The 23,363-nt window shown below is 47.4% G+C and overlaps 1 protein-coding gene across 4 annotated transcripts in view; it reads left to right on the top strand.

Annotated features, from left to right (window-relative positions):
* The window catches only part of SPO11 (SPO11 initiator of meiotic double stranded breaks), a 358,551-nt gene that overhangs the window by 203,344 nt on the left and 131,844 nt on the right, over positions 1-23,363 (top strand). For all 4 annotated transcript variants that reach the window (XM_029614938.1, XM_029614929.1, XM_029614946.1 and 1 more), the window contains one exon: positions 1,455-1,538. In XM_029614938.1, the coding sequence (XP_029470798.1) occupies positions 1,455-1,538 (84 nt within the window). The remainder of the gene's footprint in view (positions 1-1,454; positions 1,539-23,363) is intronic.

Below are 23,363 nucleotides of genomic sequence, written 5' to 3'. Positions count from 1 at the left end.
GAAGACTAGATGCAGCTCCAAAGGCTGTGCATGGAAGTTTGACCCCTGAAGAGTTTTCTGAAGAGGAAAGTTAAGTTTCTTTTTTGGTCTTGAAGGTCTGGGTACTCATGAATATATGCTTCCTCTTGCATAATCTTGCTCATTGCAAATACATTTTCTATTTTTTCAAATCTTTAAGATCTTAGCGAAACTTGGACAAATTAGATTTGAATTCTGTGAGCTGTGTGATAAATAGATCATCTGATAATTGCAATTTAATAGAGTCAACTTCCATCCTGAAGGATGGAAATTGATTCTTTGCTGGTTTCAATAATTAATATCAGATCAAAAGTGCATTTATTTAACATTTGATTTCATCGGGTAAGTATATACAGGCTGCGAGTGATATGCTGAACTCTGCAGTATTCAATAAGTGTTCCTGCATGTAACTTGGCTCAAGTAGCTCTTTATTGTAAAGTAATGGTGTCAGTCTAGGAGGCAGGAGATGCTTCTGCTGCCGGTTTAACAAAAAAACAGTGCCTCAGAAAGCAGAGATGCAAAAGTCTCTTCGGATTGAATGAAGGTGTCACATGGTGTTGGATCTGCCATTCAAATAACCACCAAAATAGCACTGGCGTGTAGAAGAGGTAGAAGACTAAACCATCAATTAGAAGCCCAATATTTGATTTGTTAAATATTTGTTCTGTATTATAGATTGAAGCCCCTTCCGATGCAGCTAAGCGAAATATGGTCCGTGTCAGGGGACCATGAGAAGAGACATCAAAATTCTTTGTCTTGTGACAAATCTTTGAGATATATAATTACCTACTTGAATGTTTGAATAAAAGATACTTTGGACATTCTACTGTTTGACCATCTGTTGTGTTATTTGGCTTCTGATTAATGATTTGGTCTTCCACTTCTTCTATGTAGCAGTAGCAAGTCGTAACATAATTAGTATAAGTTCAAAATTGAGACCACTATAGAGCATAATTAGGCCTCAGAAATGCAGCAAAATCAAGGGAATTATAATTGTAGATCAATAATACCGAATTGTGAACATTGGTGGGTAAAATCTGAATATATAGGTTCCAAATCTCCAGGAAGTTCCACCTTCATATAACCAAATGGCCTGTTGCCTTTTTCTATTAATAGTAAATTATGAAAGTTATTCCCCATTTCCCAGAGTGACAGAGCTTCATCAGATTTTCACATCATGAGAATTTGGCATTTTAGTTAATGAACCCATTGAAATTCTTTTTGTGTTTATTTAAGAAGAAAAATATTGATTGACCTAGAAGTAACATTTCAAGGATAGTCCTGTGTCTGGGACAAATGGTTTCAGGGAAGCTCTTGACTTAATTTTTTTAAATAAAATATATATTGTTGTGAGATAACTCACAACTAATAGTTAAACACTTTTTTCATTTTACTTAAGGCATAAAATCTTATTTGTTACATTCTATTTTCCCTAGCTGTCCACTTCCAAGGGATGCGTTGCTGGTGATTTATGCTATATAGAAGACGGCACTAAAGTGAATTGTGCTGGTAATGTCACGGTATGTGGGACTTACGTATAGAAGAGTTCTTCTGACTTAAAACAAGAGCACCAGATAGATTCTTCAAATGATCCACTTGCCAGTATTTTAACTCCATCGCCTTCTATTTTCTGCCTTTCTCCTAAGCTTTTTCGTTTAATAGATTTCTTCACCTACATTTTTTAAATTTGGAATAAACTCTGTGATCCTTTTATGATAAGTATTTTTTTCCCTTCCTTTTCCCTTTATCCTTCCCCTCAAGTTATTTTTAACAATCTTCAGTCCTCCTTCCTCTGTCCTATAACCACATTTGACAAGACTCAGTGTAATGGCTGTATGGAGTAATATTTTATAATTGGAGGGTTTTTTGCATTCTCTGAGGACAAGCAGGATGGCTGTCCTCACATATGGGGGTGACATCATCGGATGGAGCCTGGCACAGAAAACTTATGTCAAAGTTTCTAGAACTTTGACCAAGCCTCATTGAGCATGCTCAAGCATGCAATATAACAGCAAGTGGAGTCCCCTCAGTCTCTTCTTTTCCGTGGAGCCTTGTGTTTTGCGGTCAGATGAGACTCACTTTTTGCACAAATTCTAAATGCTTTTTACTAGTGCTGTTTTGTGTCTCTATCTTTCAAGTTTTCTCACGTGGTCGACGTGGGGGCCCCCAGTTCTCCCTTTAGTGTCCTAGATAGGTTTATCAGCATATAGGGTAAGTTTATTTTTGTTATCGATCCCCCAAGGTGGTGAATCTCTCTGTGCTCACCAGGCATCAACTGCCGCCGCCATCAATTTTGATCTCGTCCCTTTTGTTTTGCGACGATATATCCACATCTAGTTTTAAGCATTGCCCCAGGTGTACGAGGACCATGTCTATCATGGATCCCCATGATAGATGGGGCATCACACGACTTCTGGAGTTGTAGCATATGTACCAAGGTGACCCCGAAGGGATGTAAGATCTGGCTTGACAAGATGGAGCACCTCTTCATGCTGGAGAAGACTGAACCATCAGCATTGGCACTGAGGGACCTTGGAGTTGCACCAATGGACATTGAGCTATCAACATCGGTGAGGTCACTGGTTCCATCAATGTCGAAAGCTGACAGGGATGCCGCAGACTAGCCTTCATCGGGCTCCTCCATATCGAGGATGTCAGGTTTATCGTCCTTGACCTTGGTACCAGGGAAGGACTGATCGAAGCATCGGCATCGGTCCCCATTGATGCACAGTGCAGGCATGGGGATGCATAAGCTTCTGCTGTGATGCTACCGAAGCAACCCTGTGGAAAGGAGAGCCAGTTGTCCATCGATGCCAAGGCACCTATGATGCAATGGTCTCCACTTGTCCTGATGCCGACCACCAATCCTCCTCTCAGTTCCGAAGAGGATTTGGTTACACCTCCTGGATCCCAGCCTGTCCTGGCATTGGCAATTTTAGAGCAGAAATTGGAGAGGTTCTCACAGGTCAAGCAGGATGGTAGTCCTCACATATGGGTGACATCACAGGATGGAGCCCAATCACGGAAAACTTCTGTCAAAGTTTCCAGAACTTTGACTGGCCCCTACTGGGCATGCCCAGCATGGCACTATCCCTGCAGCCAGCAGGGGTCTCCCTTCAGTCTTCTTTTCTCCGCGCAGCAGTAGCCTCGCTTTAAAGGAGCTCTGAAGAGATTCCTGACAGGAATTTTCCTTACGGAATTACTAAAAGTTAAGTTGCCCCACAGGGGTCCCTCTTCTGCCTTTTATAACTCCACGATATTCTGGTAAGTTTTGACCCGTTTCCTGTCTATTACCGTCGAGTTTGGCCTTCGCGGCCTACTGGCCGTCGACCATAACATGGCTAAATTTTTTTCCATGGCCATGGCGTCGGGGTTTCGTCGGTGCCCGGACTGTACCCGCACCATGTCTATCACAGACCCCCATAAAGTCTGTGCTCGCGTCCTAAACACATTACACAATGTCTTGACCTGCACCAAATGTGCCCTAATGACACCGAAGGGTTGCAAGGCCAGAATGGAGAAGATGGAACTTCTCTTCCGTGCTCAAACCCCGACTCCGTCCATCGCATCGACGTTATCAGAACCGGCACCATCGACTTCACGCCAGCATCGACCACCAACCGGTGAACGACCGGCATTGACGACTACTTGGCCATCGACACCCTCTACTCCCCCTCAGGATCGCCATCGACACCATAAGACTCGGACCATCGAGGGAGCGAAATCATCGACTTCGCCATCGTTCGAGCCACTGTCGAAAAACCCCATCCAGGAAAGGCACCGACCATTCCTGCGACCGGGTCTCTGAGGCAACCCTCACCCAATCGGGGATCGGGAGCCGCAACTCCGCCTGTAACAGTGGTCCCTCCGGCTATGCCTCTGCCTCCTTCTTCTGTTCCGGAGCCGGGGCTGCTTGCTCCAGGTCTCTGAGAAGAACTGGACCGGATGGTCCCGGAGGCCATCGACAAAGCGATGCAACGTCTTCAGGTTTCTCCGGCACCAACACTGGCACCGACTGTGGAACCGATCATCGACCCGATTCCAGCAGCGCTGGCACCGCTACTATCCAGGATGGAAGCCCTCATGGCCGCTTTTCCATCGAAGGATCCCAGGTCTCCAATGGCTCCGATGCCCTCCCTATTGACAGCAACATCGGGAGGAGAAATACCATTCTGCATGCCTCCATCCAGAGTTATGCCTCAGCCATCGATGCCTATATGTCCCTCACCATCGGTGCCAATACGTCCATCGGCACCCCCGAGCCATCCATTGATGTCCTCGATGCCTATACTGATGCCTTCGATGCCATCGTCGGTGTCTCCGATAATTCCTCCGATTCCTTCGGAGCCCAGACCTGGACCTTCAGGTATCCAACCACCCTGTCCCCCTCTACTTCCTAGAGGAAAGGGTGTTGACCCTTATGATACCTGGGGTGATGATACCTCATCAGACACCGATGACTTACCTTCACCACCTTCACCTACTGAGAATAGAAAGCGTTCTCCTCCAGAGGACCTCTCATTTATAAATTTTGTGAAGGAAATGGCTGAATTGGTTCCTTTTCAATTGCAGACAGAACAGGATGATAGGCACCAGATGATGGAGTTGCTCCAATACCTGGATGCCCCCAAGGTAATAACCTCTATTCCCGTTCATCAGGTTCTTCTTGATCTTCTCAAAAAGAACTGGGAAAATCCAGGAACAATTGCTCCAGTACACAGAAAAGCTGACACTACTTATTTAGTAAAATCAGCCCCAGGTTTTCAAAAGTCACAGCTTGATCACCACTCGGTCATGGTAGAGTCTGCACAAAAGAGGGCAAAGAGGTCAAAACCTCACTCATCTACCCCTCCTGGTAAGGAACAAAAATTCCTGGACAACATTTGACACCGAGTATTCCAAGGGGCCATGCTCATCTCTCGAATTGCTGCCTATCAGCTTTATATGACCCAATATAACAGGGCCATATTTAAGCAGATACAGAACTTCTCAGACTCCCTGCCTCAGCAATTCCAAGACCAACTACAAACCCTTGTAAGAAAAGGTTTAGAGGCAGGCAAGCATGAGATCAGAACATCTTATGACATTTTCTACACCTCTAGCAGAGTGTCTGCAGCTGCTATTTCAGCGAGACGGTGGGCCTGGCTCAAGTTTTCTGACCTTCGCCCAGAAGTGTAGGAGATAATCTGTTCGGCGAACAGATCCAACGGACCGTTGCTGAACTAAAAGACCATCATGAGACCCTAAAACAGCTCTCTTCGATGCTTTCCGACTTCTCTTCAAAGCAGCCCTTTAGAAAGGACTCCAAGAAGTCGTTCTACCGTCCAAGAAAGTCCTACCCACCACCAGCCAGATCCCGTGCTACGAGACCTTAGCAGAAACCTCAGTCTCGCCAAACCAGAAAACAAAAACCACAAACAGCTCCCCAGCTGGGGCCTGCTTCCGGATTTTGACTTCCACTTGGAGAGCAGCAGCCAAATTCCTCTGTCGCACATACCAGTGGGAGGTTGACTGTGCCACTTTCACAAAATATGGCATTCAGTCACAACCGACCAATGGGTATTGGCAATCATCGCTCAGGGTTACCATTTGAACTTTCTCGCCCTGCCACCAGACTCCCCACTTCTGCAGACGTGGAGAATGTCCGACCACTCCGTTCTTCTGGATCAAGAGGTTTCCCTCCTTCTCCAGTCAAGAGCAATAGAACCCATTCCATACTCTCAGCAAGGCCTAGGGTTCTATTCCCGGTACTTCCTAATCCCCAAAAAATCGGGAGGAGTCCGTCCTATTCTAGATCTACGGACCCTCAACAAGTACCTCCAGCGAGAAAAGTTCAAGATGGTCACCTTGGGCTCGCTTTTACCTCTTCTACAAAGAGGGGACTGGCTCTGCTCTCTGGACCTCCAGGACGCATACACCCACATTGCGATAAGTCCAGCTCATCGCAAATACCTGAGATTCCTAGTAGGCCTCAAGCACTATCAATACCGAGGGCTTCCATTTGGCCTAGCATCTGCTCCACGAGTCTTTACAAAATGTCTCATAGTCATCGCAGCATTCCTCAGGACACAAGGTGTTCACGTCTACCCCTATCTGGATGACTGGTTAAGCAGGGCTCCCACTCAACAAACTGCTCTGTCGTCCCTCAATCTAACCCTACACACTCTAATTTTGTTAGGATTTCTCGTCAATTATGACAAATCCTACTTAGTCCCATCTCAAACCTTATCATTCATTGGGGCAGACTTGGACACCTTACAGGTAAAGGCTTTCCTGCCTCGACAACGAGCACTCACCATCGTGTCTCTTGCTCACCAACTGCAGTCTCAGCATGCTGCAATTTCTCGTCCTCCTGGTACACATGGCATCCTCAGTCCATGTAACACCAATGGCCCGCTTGGCCATAAGGCTCATGCACTGGACTCTGAGGTCTCAATGGACTCAAGCTATTCAGCCTCTGTCAACCATTGTCCACATCACCGACTCACTCCGTCTGTCCCTCGCCTGGTGGAAAAATCAGAACAATCTCCTCCAGGGATTGCCCTTCCAGGTTCCGCATCCTCAAATCATTCTCACCACCGACGCTTCCAACCTCAGGTGGGGAGCCCATGTAGCCAATCTGCAAACACAAGGCTCTTGGTCTCCAGAGGAAGCCAAACACCAGATAAACTTCCTGGAACTTCAAGCAATAAGATATGCTCTCAGGACTGTTCAGGATTGCCTGTCCAATCAGGTCATCCTAATTCAGACGGACAACCAGGTGGCCATGTGGTGCATCAACAAACAGGGAAGCACAGGCTCCTTCCTTCTATGTCAGGAAGCTGCGCAGATTTGGGCGGAAGCCCTCTCCCATTCGATCTACCTCAGGGCCACCTACTTGCCGGGAGTGGACAATGTACTGGCAGACCAGCTGAGTTGCATCTTTCAACCGCACAAGTGGTCTCTCAACCCCTCAGTAGCAAACTCCATCTTCCAACAATGGGGTTATCCTCAGATAGACCTCTTTGCGTCCCCTCAGAACCACAAAGTGGACAACTACTGCTCCCTCATTCGCAGCAAACACTCTCAGCCCAGAGATGCATTCTCCCTCTCATGGGCAACTGGTCTGCTTTATGAATTCCCTCCACTTCCTCTTCTCTCGAAGACTCTCGTGAAGTTGCGTCAAGACAAGGGAACCATGATCCTGATAGCACCTCACTGGCCGGGCCAAGTGTGGTTTCCAATACTTCAGGATCTCTCCATCCGCAGGCACATTCCCTTGGGAAAGGACCCACTCCTGATCACTCAAACGACGGGAGCCTACGCCATCCCAATCTTCAAGCCTTGTCCCTGACGGCACGGATGTTGAAAGGTTAATACTTCAACCACTTCATCTTTCAGATCCAGTTTCCCGTGTCTTGATTGCTTCGCAAAAGCCTTCCACGAGAAAATCTTACTCTTACAAATGGAAAAGGTTCACGTCATGGTGCTCTTCTCAGTCCCTTGACCCCTTTTCCTGTCCAATCCCGAAGTTTCTGGACTATCTTTGGCATTTGTCGGAATCAGGTCTAAAGACCTCTTCCATCAGAATGCATGTCAGTGCGCGGTACCCACCTTCCATAAGGGTATCGGGGATATTCCTATATCAGTTCAACCCCTTGTAACACGCTTTTTAAAAGGCTTGCTCCATATCAAGCCTCCATTACGTCTTCCGGCCCCTTCTTTGGACCTTAATCTAGTTCTGGGTCGGCTCATGAAACCACCATTCAAGCCTCTTCACTCTTCTGAGCTTCGATATCTCACATGGAAAGTGATTTTCCTTTTGGCAATCACTTCAGCGTGCAGAGTTAGTGAACTGCAGGCCCTAGTTACCTATCTGCCTTACACTAAACTTCTGCAGGACCGGGCGGTACTCCGCACTCACCCTAAATTCTTACCTAAGGTAGTCTCGGATTTTCATCTAAACCAATCCATCATACTACGTACCTTTTTTCCCAGGCCCCATGCCAACCCAGGAGAACAGGCTCTGCATACTCTTGACTGTAAACGGGCTCTAGCTTTTTACCTAGACCATACAGCGGCCCACAGGGAAAGCACTCAATTGTTCGTCTCTTTCCACCCTAACAAGTTGGGAAAGCCTGTGGATAAGCAGACTCTCTACTCCTGGTTGGCGGACTGCATATCCTTTTGGTATCAGCAAGCGGGCATTCCATTTCAAGACCATGTTAAAGCACACTCTTTGAGGGCCATGGCGACTTCAGTGGCACACCTACGATCGGTGCCGCTTCTTGACATTTGCAGGGCTGCAACCTGGCGTTCTCTCCACACCTTTGCAGCCCATTATTGCTTGGACAAAGCTGGAAGACAGGATTCCATCTTCGGCCAGACTGTCCTTCATAACCTGTTTTCAACATGTCATACCAACACCCTTCTGCCTGCCCGGTGGGGTTCAGGATGCCCTCTCCCAAATTCCACCCCAGTTGTTGTGCCTGTTGCACGCCTTTGGGTACATTTGGTACAGGTTCGGGCATCCTCAGCTCGGTACTCACCCATATGTGAGGACTCCCATCCTGCTTGTCCTGTGAGAAAGCAAATGTTGTTTACCTGTAACAGGTGTTCTCACAGGACAGCAGGATGTTAGTCCTCATGAAACCCACCCGCCACCCCGCGGTGTTGGGTTCGTAACGTTTTGTTATTTTATTTTTTGGCACTGCCTGTAGCTTTCAAATAAGACTGAAGGGGGACCCCTGCTGGCTGCAGGGTTAGTGCCATGTTGGGCATGCCCAGTAGGGGCCAGTCAAAGTTCTGGAAACTTTGACAGATGTTTTCCATGATGGCTCCATTCTGTGATGTCACCCATATGTGAGGACTAACATCCTGTTGTCCTGTGAGAACACCTGTTACAGGTAAGCAACATTTGCTTTTTCAGGTAGCTGTGGGCAGAGTGATGTACAGCCTTGGTGTTGGAGCACTGATTGCACAGACATCGGCACATTCATTCCTCGAGCCTCTGCGTGAAACCCTGCACATGCTTAAGGGCATGTTACCAACCCCATCCCCAGGGTTGGTTTCTGGGGCAGCATCAATGCACTGTGGGGCACCGACACCACCATCAGCCAATCCGGTTGTCATCCTCAGTTCCTCTGAGGATGAAGCCCCCCTGATATCAAAGGTGGTACTGGGTCAAAGCCAAAACAGCCAGTCGAACCAGTGCCTAGACCACTGGCAGGGGGAACCTATGAGCCCTGGGAGGATGACTCCTCTGCGGCTTCCAGTGATGCTTCAGATGGGCTCCCTTCAGAACCATCTCCAGATGTTCAAAGGACGTCCAAACCAGAGGACCTCTCCTTTGCAGGTTTTGTTCAGGTGATGGCGGAGGCCATCCCATTTCAGTTGATGACTGAAGAAGATACTAGGCACAAAAAGCTAGATATCCTCCAGTCCCAGTGCACAAGAACCTTGTAGAGTTACTGATGACGATATGGGAACACCCCCTCACAGTGCCTCTCGTTAACAGGAAGGCGGATTTGTTTTATCTCATCAAAAAGGCTCTCAAATATGACAAGTGTCAGCTCCCCCAAGAATTAGTGGTTGTCAAATCTGCTTTCAATAAGGCCAAGTGCTCTTGGACCTATTCTTCAGCACCCCCAGGGAAGGATCAGAGAGTGATTCTTGCTCTTAGGAGGTGTTATCAAATCACGATGAACCTAGAAGATGTGGTAGACCTGATTGACAAACTGAAGAGTAGTAAATCACCTGGACCGGATGGTATACACCCCAGAGCTCTGAAGGAACTAAAAAATGAAATTTCAGACCTATTAGTAAAAATTTGTAACCTATCATTAAAATCATCCATTGTATCTGAAGACTGGAGGATAGCAAATGTAACCGCAATATTTAAAAAGGGCTCCAGGGGCGATCCGGGAAACTAGCCTGACTTCAGTGCCAGGAAAAATAGTGGAAAGTGTTCTAAATATCAAAATCACAGAACATATAGAAAGACATGGTTTAATGGAACAAAGTCAGCATGGCTTTACCCAAGGCAAGTCTTGCCTCACAAATCTGCTTCACTTTTGTGAAGGAGTTAATAAACATGTGGATAAAGGTGAACCGGTAGATGTAGTATACTTGGATTTTCAGAAGGCGTTTGACAAAGTTCCTCATGAGAGGCTTCTAGGAAAAGTAAAAAGTCATGGGATAGGTGGCGATGTCCTTTCGTGGATTGCAAACTGGCTAAAAGACAGGAAACAGAGAGTAGGATTAAATGGACAGTTTTCTCAGTGGAAGGGAGTGGACAGTGGAGTGCCTCAGGGATCTGTATTGGGACCCTTAATTTTCAATATATTTATAAATGATCTGGAAAGAAATACGACGAGTGAGATAATCAAATTTGCAGATGACACAAAATTGTTCAGAGTAGTTAAATCACAAGCAGATTATGATAAATTGCAGGAAGACCTTGTGAGACTGGAAAATTGGGCATCCAAATGGCAGATGAAATATAATGTGGATAAGTGCAAGGTGATGCATGTAGGGGAAAAAACCTCATACTATAATTACACAATGTTGGGTTCCATATTAGGTGCTACAACCCAAGAAAGAGATCTAGGCGTCATAGTGGATAACACTTTGAAATCGTCAGTTCAGTGTGCTGCGGCAGTCAAATAAACAAACAGAATGTTGGGAATTATTAGAAAGGGAATGGTGAATAAAACGGAAAATATCATAATGCCTTTGTATCGCTCCATGGTGAGACCGCACCTTGAATACTGTGTACAATTCTGGTCGCCACATCTCAAAAAAGATATAATTGCGATGGAGAAGGTACAGAGAAGGGCTACCAAAATGATAAGGGGAATGGAACAGTTCCCCTATGAGGAAAGACTAAAGAGGTTAGGACTTTTCAGCTTTGAGAAGAGACGGTAAGGGGGGATATGATAGAGATGTTTAAAATCATGAGAGGTCTTGAACGGGTGGATGTGAATCGGTTATTTACTCTTTCGGATAATAGAAAGACTTCGGGGCACTCCATGAAGTTAGCATGGGGCACATTTAAAACTAATCAGAGAAAGTTCTTTTTTACTCAACGCACAATTAAACTCTGGAATTTGTTGCCAGAGGATGTGGTTAGTGCAGTTAGTATAGCTGTGTTTAAAAAAGGATTGGATAAGTTCTTGGAGGAGAAGTCCATTACCTGCTATTAAGTTCACTTAGAGAATAGCCACTGCCATTAGCAATGGTAACATGGGATAGACTTAGTTTTTGGGTACTTGCCAGGTTCTTATGGCCTGGATTGACCTCTGTTGGAAACAGGATGCTGGGCTTGATGGACCCATGGTCTGACCCAGTATGGCATTTTCTTATGTTCTTATGTTACTATGTGTGATAGTTGTGGGTGGATCCTTGGGCCGGTGGCAGATGACCACGTCCACGGGGGAAGATCCCGAGAGGGACTACCGGTCAGGCTCAGAGTTGGGAGAGAAACACACACAAGTTCTTTTAGTAAACAGTTCTTGTGAAGCACCAGAGGTGGCAGTAGTGAGCTCGAAGAGCCCGGCTGGGCTGTAGTCCCTCAGGCACTGGGACAGCGATCCCAGGAAGGCTGAGTTGTAGAGAAACTGAGATAGTGAGTAGGCAGAATATGCAGAGTTCAGGAACAGAACCTTGATGTTTAACACTCACACTCTAGTCTCTTAGAATAGCCCAGGAGCTGGAATGAATTAGGCCCTTGAGGAGCAAGTACCTGGTTCTAGGGAAAGCTCTGAGAGAGAGATGGTAACTCACTGCTGTTGTAGGCAGCGGTGACTTCCTGGCAGAAGTTCTGTTCAGTAGCAGGTCCGGCAACGTGGGCCCTCGAGGAGCGAGTACCGGTTCCAGACTGCGTCCTGAAAAGTAAAAGAGAGAGTGAGGCCCCCGAGGAGCGGTTACCCCTGGTAAAGTCCGAGGAGGCAGAGTAGCAAGGTATGCGGAGAGCGAATCCCATCCGCAGCAATACCTGGAGGCAGCTAGTTATGTATCCCTTTGCTAACTCGGGGGATCATTTATTAAAATGCGATAACGCGTTTTCGCATGCGAAAAGCCCCGTTAACGCATGCGATAGGCCCTTACCGCATGCGATAGCACCATATCGTATGGTGCGATGCAAATTCAGAAAATAGGAGGAGTTAGGTGCGGAGAGTGGGCTGGGTTAGCCTGTCTGCAAAGAGCTATCGCTCAGCTGTAATGCCAATTTTAACAACACCTCTTTGAATTAGGCTGTGCAGTAAGGTTTCATTGCGATGTCTCCTGTAAGGCCTAGGAGAGAGAGAGAGAGAGAGAGACTGGTCATAATGTCATTCCCATAGGTAGGTATTTGTATCCCTATGGTAGGCCCACCTAGTAACTCGAGGTGGGGGTTAGGGGCCACTTTGACATTCTACGTGACACGTACGAACAGAACAGTGGTCTCTTGTGAAGATTTGATGACCTTTGGAGTGAGGAAACTCACTCCAAGATGAGATTTGGGCAATGTTCTCTCAGCCTAGCTTAGTGTGTTCTTTTCGTACGTGTCACGTAGAATGTCAAAGTGGCCCCTAACCCCCTACACTCTTACCTAAACCCCACCTCAAGTTACTAGGTGGGCCTACCATAGGGATACAAATACCTACCTATGGGAATGACATTATGGCCAGTAGGGATGTGAATCGTTTTCCATATCGTCTTAACGATAGAAATCGTGTGGCAGGGCAAGAAAATCGTCTTAGGCACGATTTTTTAGTTAAAAAATCGTTAAAAATCGTTTTTTCCGATTAGTGCGCACTAACTCGAGTTAGTGCGCACTAACAGGAGTTAGTGCGCACTAACTGGGAGTTAGTGCGCACTAACTGAAAATGATACAATTTGACACTTTTCAGGTCAGTTAAGGTCAGTTTAGGAATGAATATGTATTCCTATTGGCTGCCCTCTTATTTATTCATGTTACCAAGTTTCCTACTGACAGTATATGGGGGATGGGAAATGGAAACAGTTGGTAGCTTGACAAAACAAGTAATGTGATCAGTCAATGTGACTAGAACTTGTGCCCTAACCCTGATACCAGGGGTATTGTGATCTTCCTGCACACAGTGCCCTATCCCTATTAATACCAGGAGTGTTGTGATCTTCCTGCACACAGTGCCCTATCCCTAATACCAGGGGTGTTGTGATCTTCCTGCACACAGTGCCCTATTCCTGATACTGGGGGTGTTGTGATCTTCCTGCACACAGTGCCCTATTCCTGATACCGGGGGTGTTGTGATCTTCTTGCACACATCCCGGTATCAGGGATAGGGCACTGCATGCAGGAAGATCACAACACTCCTGGTATTAATAGGGATAAGGCACTGCATGCAGGAAGATCACAACACTCCTGGTATTAATAGGGATAGGGCACTGCATGCAGGAAGATCACAACACCCCTGGTATCAGGGATAGGGCACTGTGTGCAGGAAGATCACAATACCCCGGAGGAGTGAGGGTCAGGCAGCTCCCCCCTGTCTGTGAAGCCAGCCTCTCACTAGTAATGCAGGGAGGGAGCTGTCTCAGACTTCACCATCCTCCCCCCCCCCCCCTCACCCACACACCATTCACTAGCTGGGACATGGGGGAAGTCAGGAGTGAGGGTCAGGCAGCTCCCCCCTGTCTGCGAAGCCAGCCTCTCACTAGTAATGCAGGGAGGGAGCTGTCTCAGACTTCACCATCCTCCCCCCCCCCCTCACCCACACACCATTCACTAGCTGGGACATGGGGGAAGTCAGGAGTGAGGGTCAGGCAGCTCCCCCCTGTCTGTGAAGCCAGCCTCTCACTAGTAATGCAGGGAGGGAGCTGTCTCAGACTTCACCATCCTCCCCCCCCCCCCCCCTCACCCACACACCATTCACTAGCTGGGACATGGGGGAAGTCAGGAGTGAGGGTCAGGCAGCTCCCCCCTGTCTGTGAAGCCAGCCTCTCACTAGTAATGCAGGGAGGGAGCTGTCTCAGACTTCACCATCCACCCCCCCCCCCTCACCCACACACCATTCACTAGCTGGGACATGGGGGAAGTCAGGAGTGAGGGTCAGGCAGCTCCCCCCTGTCTGTGAAGCCAGCCTCTCACTAGTAATGCAGGGAGGGAGCTGTCTCAGACTTCACCATCCACCCCCCCCCCTCACCCACACACCATTCACTAGCTGGGACATGGGGGAAGTCAGGAGTGAGGGTCAGGCAGCTCCCCCCCTGTCTGTGAAGCCAGCCTCTCACTAGTAATGCAGGGCGGGAGCTGTCTCAGACTTCACCATCCTCCCCCCCCCCCCCCCTCACCCACACACCATTCACTAGCTGGGACATGGGGGAAGTCAGGAGTGAGGGTCAGGCAGCTCCCCCCTGTCTGTGAAGCCAGCCTCTCACTAGTAATGCAGGGAGGGAGCTGTCTCAGACTTCACCATCCTCCCCCCCCCCCTCACCCACACACCATTCACTAGCTGGGACATGGGGGAAGTCAGGAGTGAGGGTCAGGCAGCTCCCCCCTGTCTGTGAAGCCAGCCTCTCACTAGTAATGCAGGGAGGGAGCTGTCTCAGACTTCACCATCCTCCCCCCCCCTCACCCACACACCATTCACTAGCTGGGACATGGGGGAAGTCAGGAGTGAGGGTCAGGCAGCTCCCCCCCTGTCTGTGAAGCCAGCCTCTCACTAGTAATGCAGGGAGGGAGCTGTCTCAGACTTCACCATCCACCCCCCCCCCCCCCTCACCCACACACCATTCACTAGCTGGGACATGGGGGAAGTCAGGAGTGAGGGTCAGGCAGCTCCCCCCTGTCTGTGAAGCCAGCCTCTCACTAGTAATGCAGGGAGGGAGCTGTCTCAGACTTCACCATCCTCCCCCCCCCCCCCCTCACCCACACACCATTCACTAGCTGGGACATGGGGGAAGTCAGGAGTGAGGGTCAGGCAGCTCCCCCCTGTCTGTGAAGCCAGCCTCTCACTAGTAATGCAGGGAGGGAGCTGTCTCAGACTGGTATCAGGGTTAGGGCACTGTGTGCAGGAAGATCACAACACTCCTGGTATTAATAGGGATAGGGCACTGTAAGAGATGACTGTAGTAGATTGAATAAAGATATGATGTTTCTGCTCTCCTCACACCAAACAAAAACAACACACAAGCAGAGAAGCCCTTCCTACAAAGCTGAGCTAGTGAGTTAAGTAGGAGGAAAAGTAAACATACTGGTGCCAGTGTGGCTACTTAAAAAATACACTTACCAACAATCAATTACATATATTTGAACTGTGTACAGTTCCAGCCAGGACCACCTTTCTAAAATGCACAGTGATTGGCAAATTCAACATGCACTAGCATTTCAGGTGCCTGCTAACAAAAATAATAAACAAACAAGTTCTAGTCACGTGAGTGCTGATCATTACATTACTTTTTTTGTCAAGCTTCCAACTGTTTCCATTTCACATCCCCCCAACCATATTGGTAACATCAATAGATAAGAGCACAGCCAGCCAATAGGAATACATACATACATATTCATTCCTAAGTGACCTTTACTGACCTGGGAAGTGTGAACACTTTGTTTCATTTTCTGTTGGTGTTCGTTAGTTTCCAGTTCCATTTCCCATCCCCCCAACCATCACCTCAGTGGTAACCTTGGTAACATCAATAGATAAGAGGGCAGCCAGCCAATAGGAACACATATTCATTCCTAACTGACCTTCAGTGACCTGGAAAGTGTTTATTTGTATCATTTTCAGTTAGTGCGCACTAAATCGAGTTAGTGCGCACTAACGGGGAGTTAGTGCGCACTAACTCCCGTTAGTGCGCACTAACACGATTTAACGATTTTTAACGATAAATCGTTAGAATTTCTATTGTATCGTGTTCTATAACGATTTAAGACGATATAAACATTATCGGACGATAATTTTAATCGTTGAAAAACGATTCACATCCCTAATGGCCAGTCTCTTTCTCTCTCTCTCAAAAATGGTCCACCCAGTGGTCTTATGCAGGAAATACAACAGGTCTGACATCTATCACAAATTCTGATAATGTTATCACAATGCACACTAACTTAGCTTTTTGCATAGGTAATTAGCGCAAATTGCGATAAACTACATTTTTGCATAAATCACGCCCCTTTTGCTATCGCATGCGATACTTACTGCATTTTGATAAATCCAGGCCTTGATTAGTTAGCAAAATGAAAGACCTTTAAATATCCGAAGATGATGACGTCATCTCAGGGGGACGCCCCTGAGGTTTGCGCCACTGCTGGTACTTGAGTCAGGGCCGCACCGCGTGCGCGCTCTTAGGCCTGAGGAGTACATGGCAGAAGGTAGCGTCTAGCCGGTCCGGGAATGCCGGAGGAGGTCGGCAAGATGACGCCGCGGCAGCCAAACTTCCATCAACCCAGGAGGGAGTCGCCAAAGAGGTAAGGAGGGCGGAGTGGAGACGTCGGGCAGCGACAGTCGCAACAGGAGGAAGGTGTTCCAGGACACTATCCTTATTCTCTAAGGACAAGCAGGATGGCAATCCTCATACATGGGTGCAGTGGCGTACCTAAAGTATTTGACACATGGGTGCAGTGGCATACCTGAAGTATTTAGCACCCCACCCCCCAAGTATTTAGCACCCCACTTCTCCATACCCTTCCCCCAGTGATCTGTTTCCAGTCTCCCTCACACAGACTCCCTCTCTCTTGCACACACTTTCACACAACTGTGCACACAGGCTCCTTCCATTTATCTCTCCCTCCCGCATACACACCACTTTACACAGGCTCTCCTATCACACACAGTCACACACCCTCACTCCCATACACACACACACACACTCCTAGTCTCTTACTTACATACACACTCACACTCTCTTACACATATGTAAGCTCCTAATTTCTTACATGCACTCACACAGCCTATCCTCTCTCAGTCACATAGGCTCTTGTATGTTCATTCTGTTCCTCTCCCTCTTCAACTGCCTGCAGCTATCTGGCCACTCTTTTCACTGTCTTCCACCAAGGGCCGATGCAAGGGTATTAGATGCTCTAGGTGAAACTTAAAGCTTACTGCCCCTGCCCCATCCCAGTCACCATGCTCCCCACATACAACTGAATACTATGCATTTATCATAATAGATTTTACAAGAACATTTAAGGTACAGTATTCTGAGGTAAAAATATCACTTGCAACATATATATTATATTTACATGCAGTGGTGTAAAACCCATCAAAAAGTAAAAAAGACCCTTGTAATTAGTATTGTGTTTATTGTAATGTGTGTTGGGTATGGGCTCTATTCTCAGAAAGCCACAAGTAAACAGAATTACAATTTCATTACAGTAAATCTCTTATACCAAAACTGCAATAACTGCCAGCACTCAAACATTAACAACCCTACTTAAGAAAAGGCAACACTGCAATTATTACACCAAGGCCTAAAACACCAACACACCCACTATTAGGAAACAGAAAAAGCCAAGCTACTATAGATCCCTACACAGAACCTACATACGAGAAGAATACATCAACTCAGTCACACATGCAAAATACAAACAGACCCTTGCCAAATGCAGAATAAAGTGACTATAAAGTAGTAATACAAACTTTCAGATAAAAACTGAATTGCAAACCACAACAAGACAGGCTAGATATGCAGTGCAACAGTGGAAAAACAGAATTCCTCATAAACATCAAACAAAAATAGGAAATATCCAATGGGAGTACTGAGAGGAGAGGATCACCTTACTGGTGGCTGAAAAGAATCGATAAGTACTGCTTGGGGAAATTTTTAGAGCTTAAAAGTTTTTGGAAGAAGTAAACTATTGGGGTATATCCTTTAGTGTATTTGTATGTCTGTATTACATAGCTAGTGAGAAGGCAGGCAAAAATCAGGAGTTTGTGTGTTAGTATTAAATGGCTAGTCAGGGCAGGCAAAAAACAGGAGTTTGTGTGTTTCTCTTTTCCGCTCTCCCACCCTTCTCCCATCCACCCCAGCTCATCCTTTAATTTATAGGCAGGTGACACTTTCACACTAAAAAAAAAAAAAATCAGCCTTTTAACTTAAATTCAGAAATTCCCCATGCCTTATCATGAGCTTAATCATTCCCTTGAAGGTCACTCCCAGATAAATAGTGAATACACTAATACATTTTAAAAATCCTAATTGTATGCATTCCTACTCCCATAGCAACCTAAACGTAACTAGGAACTGAACAAATTAAAGATGAAGGCAGCAGTCCAGCAGCAAGAGGGGGCCTCCCATTCTTTTGCATTGAGTGTCACATGTATGATTTTTTTCCCACCGGTGTGAAGTTGTATGTGTGCACCAGGTGCAAAGACCTCCTGTCTCTCAAAGATAGAGTCCGATTTGTGGAGGCTAGAGTGGCAGACCTGGAGGAGCTGAGGCAGACAGGTATATAGATGAGACCTTCAGGGACATAGTAGCCAGTCTGGCAGCCCCAGTGCAGCCTTAGAGAAGGAAAGTCTCCTGAGCACCTGGTGCAGCTGGAAATGATCCTGTAGCAAATACCTGCTCTCCAGGTGCTGCATTGTCCTCTCACACTGAAGATGTGTCTCCCAGGGCTACTGCTCAGGAAGGAAAGGTTAGGTTGGCCATCATAACTGATGATTCAGTTATTATAAATGTAGATAGCTGGGTGGCTGCTGGGTGTGAGGATCGCCTGGTAAAACCTACCTGGTGCAAAGATGGCTGACCTCACGCATTACATAGATAGGATTTTAGACAGTAGTGGGAGTAGCTGGCTGTCATGATACATGTGGGCACTAATGACATAGGAAAATGTGGGAGGAAGGTTCAGGAAGCCAAATTTAGGCTCTTAGGTAGAAAGCTGAAATCCAGAGCCGCTAGAGTAGCATTCTCTGAAATGCTCCCTGATCCCCAGAGGCAGCAATGCTCCGGAGTCTCAATGCATGGATGAGATGATGGTGCAAAGAAGAGGAATTCAGTTTTGTAAGGAACTGGGGAACCTTCTGGGGAAACCAGGCTGCTGGCACTAACCTTTAAAAAGGAGGTAGAGAAGCTTTCAACTAAATCAAAGGGGAAAGCCAACAATCACTCAGCAGTGCATGGTTTGGAGGGAGGTATCTTCAAAGGAAACTAGTGAACCATTAAGAGTTATGACATCCCAACAGAGAGGTTCTAATTATAAGAAAAGTAGTTCAAATACCTATAATTAAAGACACACCTGAGCCAATCTATCCCTGTCAACCAAAAAGCAGAATGTTAATACAAACAAAAAACACACTTTGAAATGTTTGTATGCTAATTCCAGAAGTCTAGCCCACCACGATTTGACGACCCCCACGGTAGGCCCCCGACGCGACCGAGAGCTCGACTCAGCCAACCGGACCCACCTCCACGGCAGGCCCGGTCCGGACCTACCTATTTGCTAGGCCACACTCCAGACCCAGCCCCGGCCAGCCGGAAGAAGGCCCAGCAGCTGGAATCCCGCCCACCGACGCTCTCGAGGCGGCGCCGAGGGACTTCTACAAAAGGGAAGGGAACGCGCCTAGCCCACCACGATTCGACCACCCCCACGGTAGGCCCCCAACGTGACTGCGAGCCCGACTCAGCCAAACGGACCCACCTCCACGGCAGGCCCGGTCCGGACCTAACTATTTGCTAGGCCGCTCTCCATACCCAATCCCCGGCCAGCCGGAGTAAGGCCCAGCAGCTGGAATCCCGCCCAACGACACTCTCGAGGCGGCGCCGAGGGACCTCTACAAAAGGGAAGGGAGCGCGCCTAGCCCACCACGATTCGACCACCCCCACGGTCGGCCCCCGATGCGACCGCGAGCCCGACTTAGCCGACCTGACCCACCTCCATGGCAGGCCCGGTCCGGACCTACCTATTTGCTAGGCTGCACTCCAGACCCAGCCCCCGGCCAGCCAGAGGAAGGCCCAGCAGCTGTAATCCCGCCCAATGACGCTCTCGAGGCGGCGCCGAGGGACCTCTGAAGGGAGCGCGCCTCTGGCGCCGTGTGCCTGTGTCGCGCACCTCTGGCGCCGTGCGCCTGCGTCATGTGCCTATGGAGCGCAACAAAGGGGCATGCCCCTTTGTGTGCCCCTTCGTGCGCACCAGAATGCTGTCAGTACTAATGTTCCACCCCTCGAACCTCAAGCAGACGTTTTCTCACTCAGTGACAGGCTCTCACTCAGCATTCCAACAGACAGATCCTCTCTTATCAACGGACTTCCTTTTAGCAGTCTAACAGACGGATCCTCTCTCAACAACGGACTTCCACTTAGTATGCCAACAGACGAATCCTCACTCAGCACTCATCCACCTCCCAGCTCTCCAGCAGACGGACTCTCACTCATCACTCAGCTACTTTACCCCACAATAAGAGAAGCATGACCCTAGGCTACCCAATCCCCATCTTACAACACAGCCCTCTTAACATTGGAAAATCTCCCACGCATCACCGGATATGCTCCAACAGAACTCTCATCCCAATCATGATCTCCCCCTTCACCCAACTCGTAGGTCTCGCACTATTCTCATTGACACTCTTCAATGCTTAATCTCTTACAAAGAAATCACATATTCTCAATGATTATCTCCTTGACTCAAAGCCAGACATCTGCGCTATAACGGAAACCTGGCTCAAACCTACGGATATAGCCTTGATAAATCAGCTACCTACACATGTTTACGATTTCTTCTCACTTCCCAGACATAAGAAAAGAGGTGGAGGCCTTCTCTTAGCTGCCAAAAAAGAACTGAGGCTAACCCTACAACCAGCCAAGGCTGCATCTAAACTAGAAGTAGGCCTTTTCAAATCAAACTTGCTTCAAATCCTCCTCATATACGCTCCACCAGGACTTCTAGACTCAGACGCCTCCCCTATTGTAGAAACCATAGTTAAGTATCTAAACTTGGATTCCCCAGCTATGATCTTAGGGGATTTCAGCCTGCACATTGATTCAACCCCACTCTCAACCAACTGCGAAGCATTTCTCACCTCCCTTATGGCCATGGGCTTCAAGCAAATCATCAAAAAGTCCAGTCATAAAGCTGGCCACACGCTGGACTTTATCTTCATTAACTCTGGTTTCACACACTGCACACCTCCCAAATGCGTCCCAGTCCCCTGGTCTGACCATTCACTGATCACCACCCTCATGATGAAAGAAAGTCCTATTTCTCACCCCCTCCATTCTACATTTCACTGCAGGAGATCGTGCTCTTCAGATCTCCTCAGTGAACACCTAGCCAAAGAACTTCCCAACCTAGATGTCTCAAACCCTAACTTGGCCCTACTCTCATGGCACAGCATCACTGAAGCAGTAGCTAAAAAATTATGCCCTCTGTCGACCAAAAAAATCAATCCGGCTTTAAAAAATAAACAACCTAAGTTCTCCAATGAACTCCGAAAACTTAAGCAAGACCTCAGACAGAAAGAAAACACATGGCGCAAGGCCCCCTGCCCCAGCACGCTAGCTGCCTACAACTCCGCCCTCCACTTCTACAGGAACTCAACACTTCGAACAAAAAGAGACTTTTATGCTCTCAGAATTCACGACCTCATATTTGATGCTAAAGCCCTATTCTCCTACGTATCTGAACTCACAAAAACCACCACCCCGTCCATCCCGGACGACCAAGCACAATCTAAAGCCAATGAACTTGCGACCTTTTTCCAGAGCAAAATCTCCAACCTCCTAACACATCTACCCCCTGCTCTACCCCTCCTCTCATCTCCTTCTCTTCTTTTTCAAATAAGGGAGCATCACTTGAATCATTTGAACCCGCATCCGCCATGGAGATTGAAACCATACTAAAGAGAATGAAACCCTCTACCCACCCTTCTGACCAAATCCCGACTAAACTACTCCTATTGGTGTCGGACACTATTTCCAAGCATCTGGCTGATATTATAAACTGCTCTCTATCACAAGGAATCTTCCTTGACGCTCTAAAACTCACCACCCTCAAACCCCTTCTTAAGAAACCAAACCTAGACCCCCAAGGACCCCAACAATTTCCGCCCTATCTCCAATCTACCTTTCGTTGCTAAGATCATGGAAAAATTATTCAATGCTCAACTCTCAGATTATCTCGAAGTCCATAAAATACTCCACCCAACTCAATAAGGATTCCGCAAATCGCTAAACACCGAAACCCTCCTCATCTCCCTCACAGACCACCTCATCATGGGCCTGGACAAAGGACACTCCTTCTTGCTAGTGTTCCCCGACATCTCGGTGGCCTTTGACACGGTGAACCATTCCATCCTCCTAAATTGATTAGCCGACATTGGGATAAAAGGAACAGCCTTCAGATGGTTCGACTCCTTTCTCAGTAGTAGAGGATACAAAGTCAAAATCAACAACAAAGAGTCCCCACACATCAATTCTTCACTAGGAGTACATCAGGGCTCTTCCCTGTCTCCCACCCTCTTTAACATCTACCTCCCTCCCCTCTGCCAACTGCTAAAAAAACTAAAATTAAAACACTACCTATACGCCAATGACGTACAAATTCTGATCCCGATAAATGAATCCCTTACGAAAACACTTAAGTTCTGGGACAACTGCCTCCAAGCTATCAACCTCCTTTTCACCATCTAAACCTGGTACTTAACTCTGCCAAGACGGAACTCCTCCTCATATCACCTGAACACAGCGACACCCTTCAGCTGACCCACCCCAACACTCTAATCACACAGTATTAAGCGGTTACATCATATAAGCAGTTTATTATAATATAAGTGTCAAAAGAGGTTGTGGCATCCAAACCTCCAGGCCCTGTTGCTCACAGCCTGGATATTGAGAGGTTAATTCTGCAACCACTCGATCTCTCAGAGGATGTGTCTTTGGTCCTGGTAGCTTCTAGAAAGCAATCCATGAGGATGTACTATGGACTGAAGTGGAGGAGGTTTTCTGTGTGGTGTGAGAAAATCTGTTCTCCTGCCCTCCCACAAAAACTGTTTGATTACCTTCTACACCTCTCGAAATCTGGCTTACAGCCCAACTCCGTTAGGGTTCACCTGAGTGCGATTGACGCATACCACCAGGGTGTGGAAAGTACACCCATTTCTGTACAGCCTATAGTTGCAAATTTCATGTGGAGCCTGAGATTTGTACAATGTTCTCTCAACCTAGCTTGATGGACTCTCTTCTCGGGTAACATCAACTAGGTTGAGAGAAAATTGTATAAATCTCATCTTTGGTTGAGTTTCCTCACTCCGAAGGACATCAGATCTTCACAAGAGTGTACTGTTCTGTTCGTACATCTCACTCTGAATGTCAAAGTGGCCCCAAACCCCTTCACTAATACCTAAACCTCACCTCAAGTGGCTAGGTAGGCCTCATATAGGGGTATAAATACCTACCTGGTATGA

The sequence above is a fragment of the Rhinatrema bivittatum genome, chromosome 1 (genome assembly GCF_901001135.1).
Source record: "Rhinatrema bivittatum chromosome 1, aRhiBiv1.1, whole genome shotgun sequence".
Taxonomy (NCBI): Eukaryota; Metazoa; Chordata; class Amphibia; order Gymnophiona; family Rhinatrematidae; genus Rhinatrema; species Rhinatrema bivittatum.
This window is presented reverse-complemented; position numbering and strand designations above follow the sequence as displayed.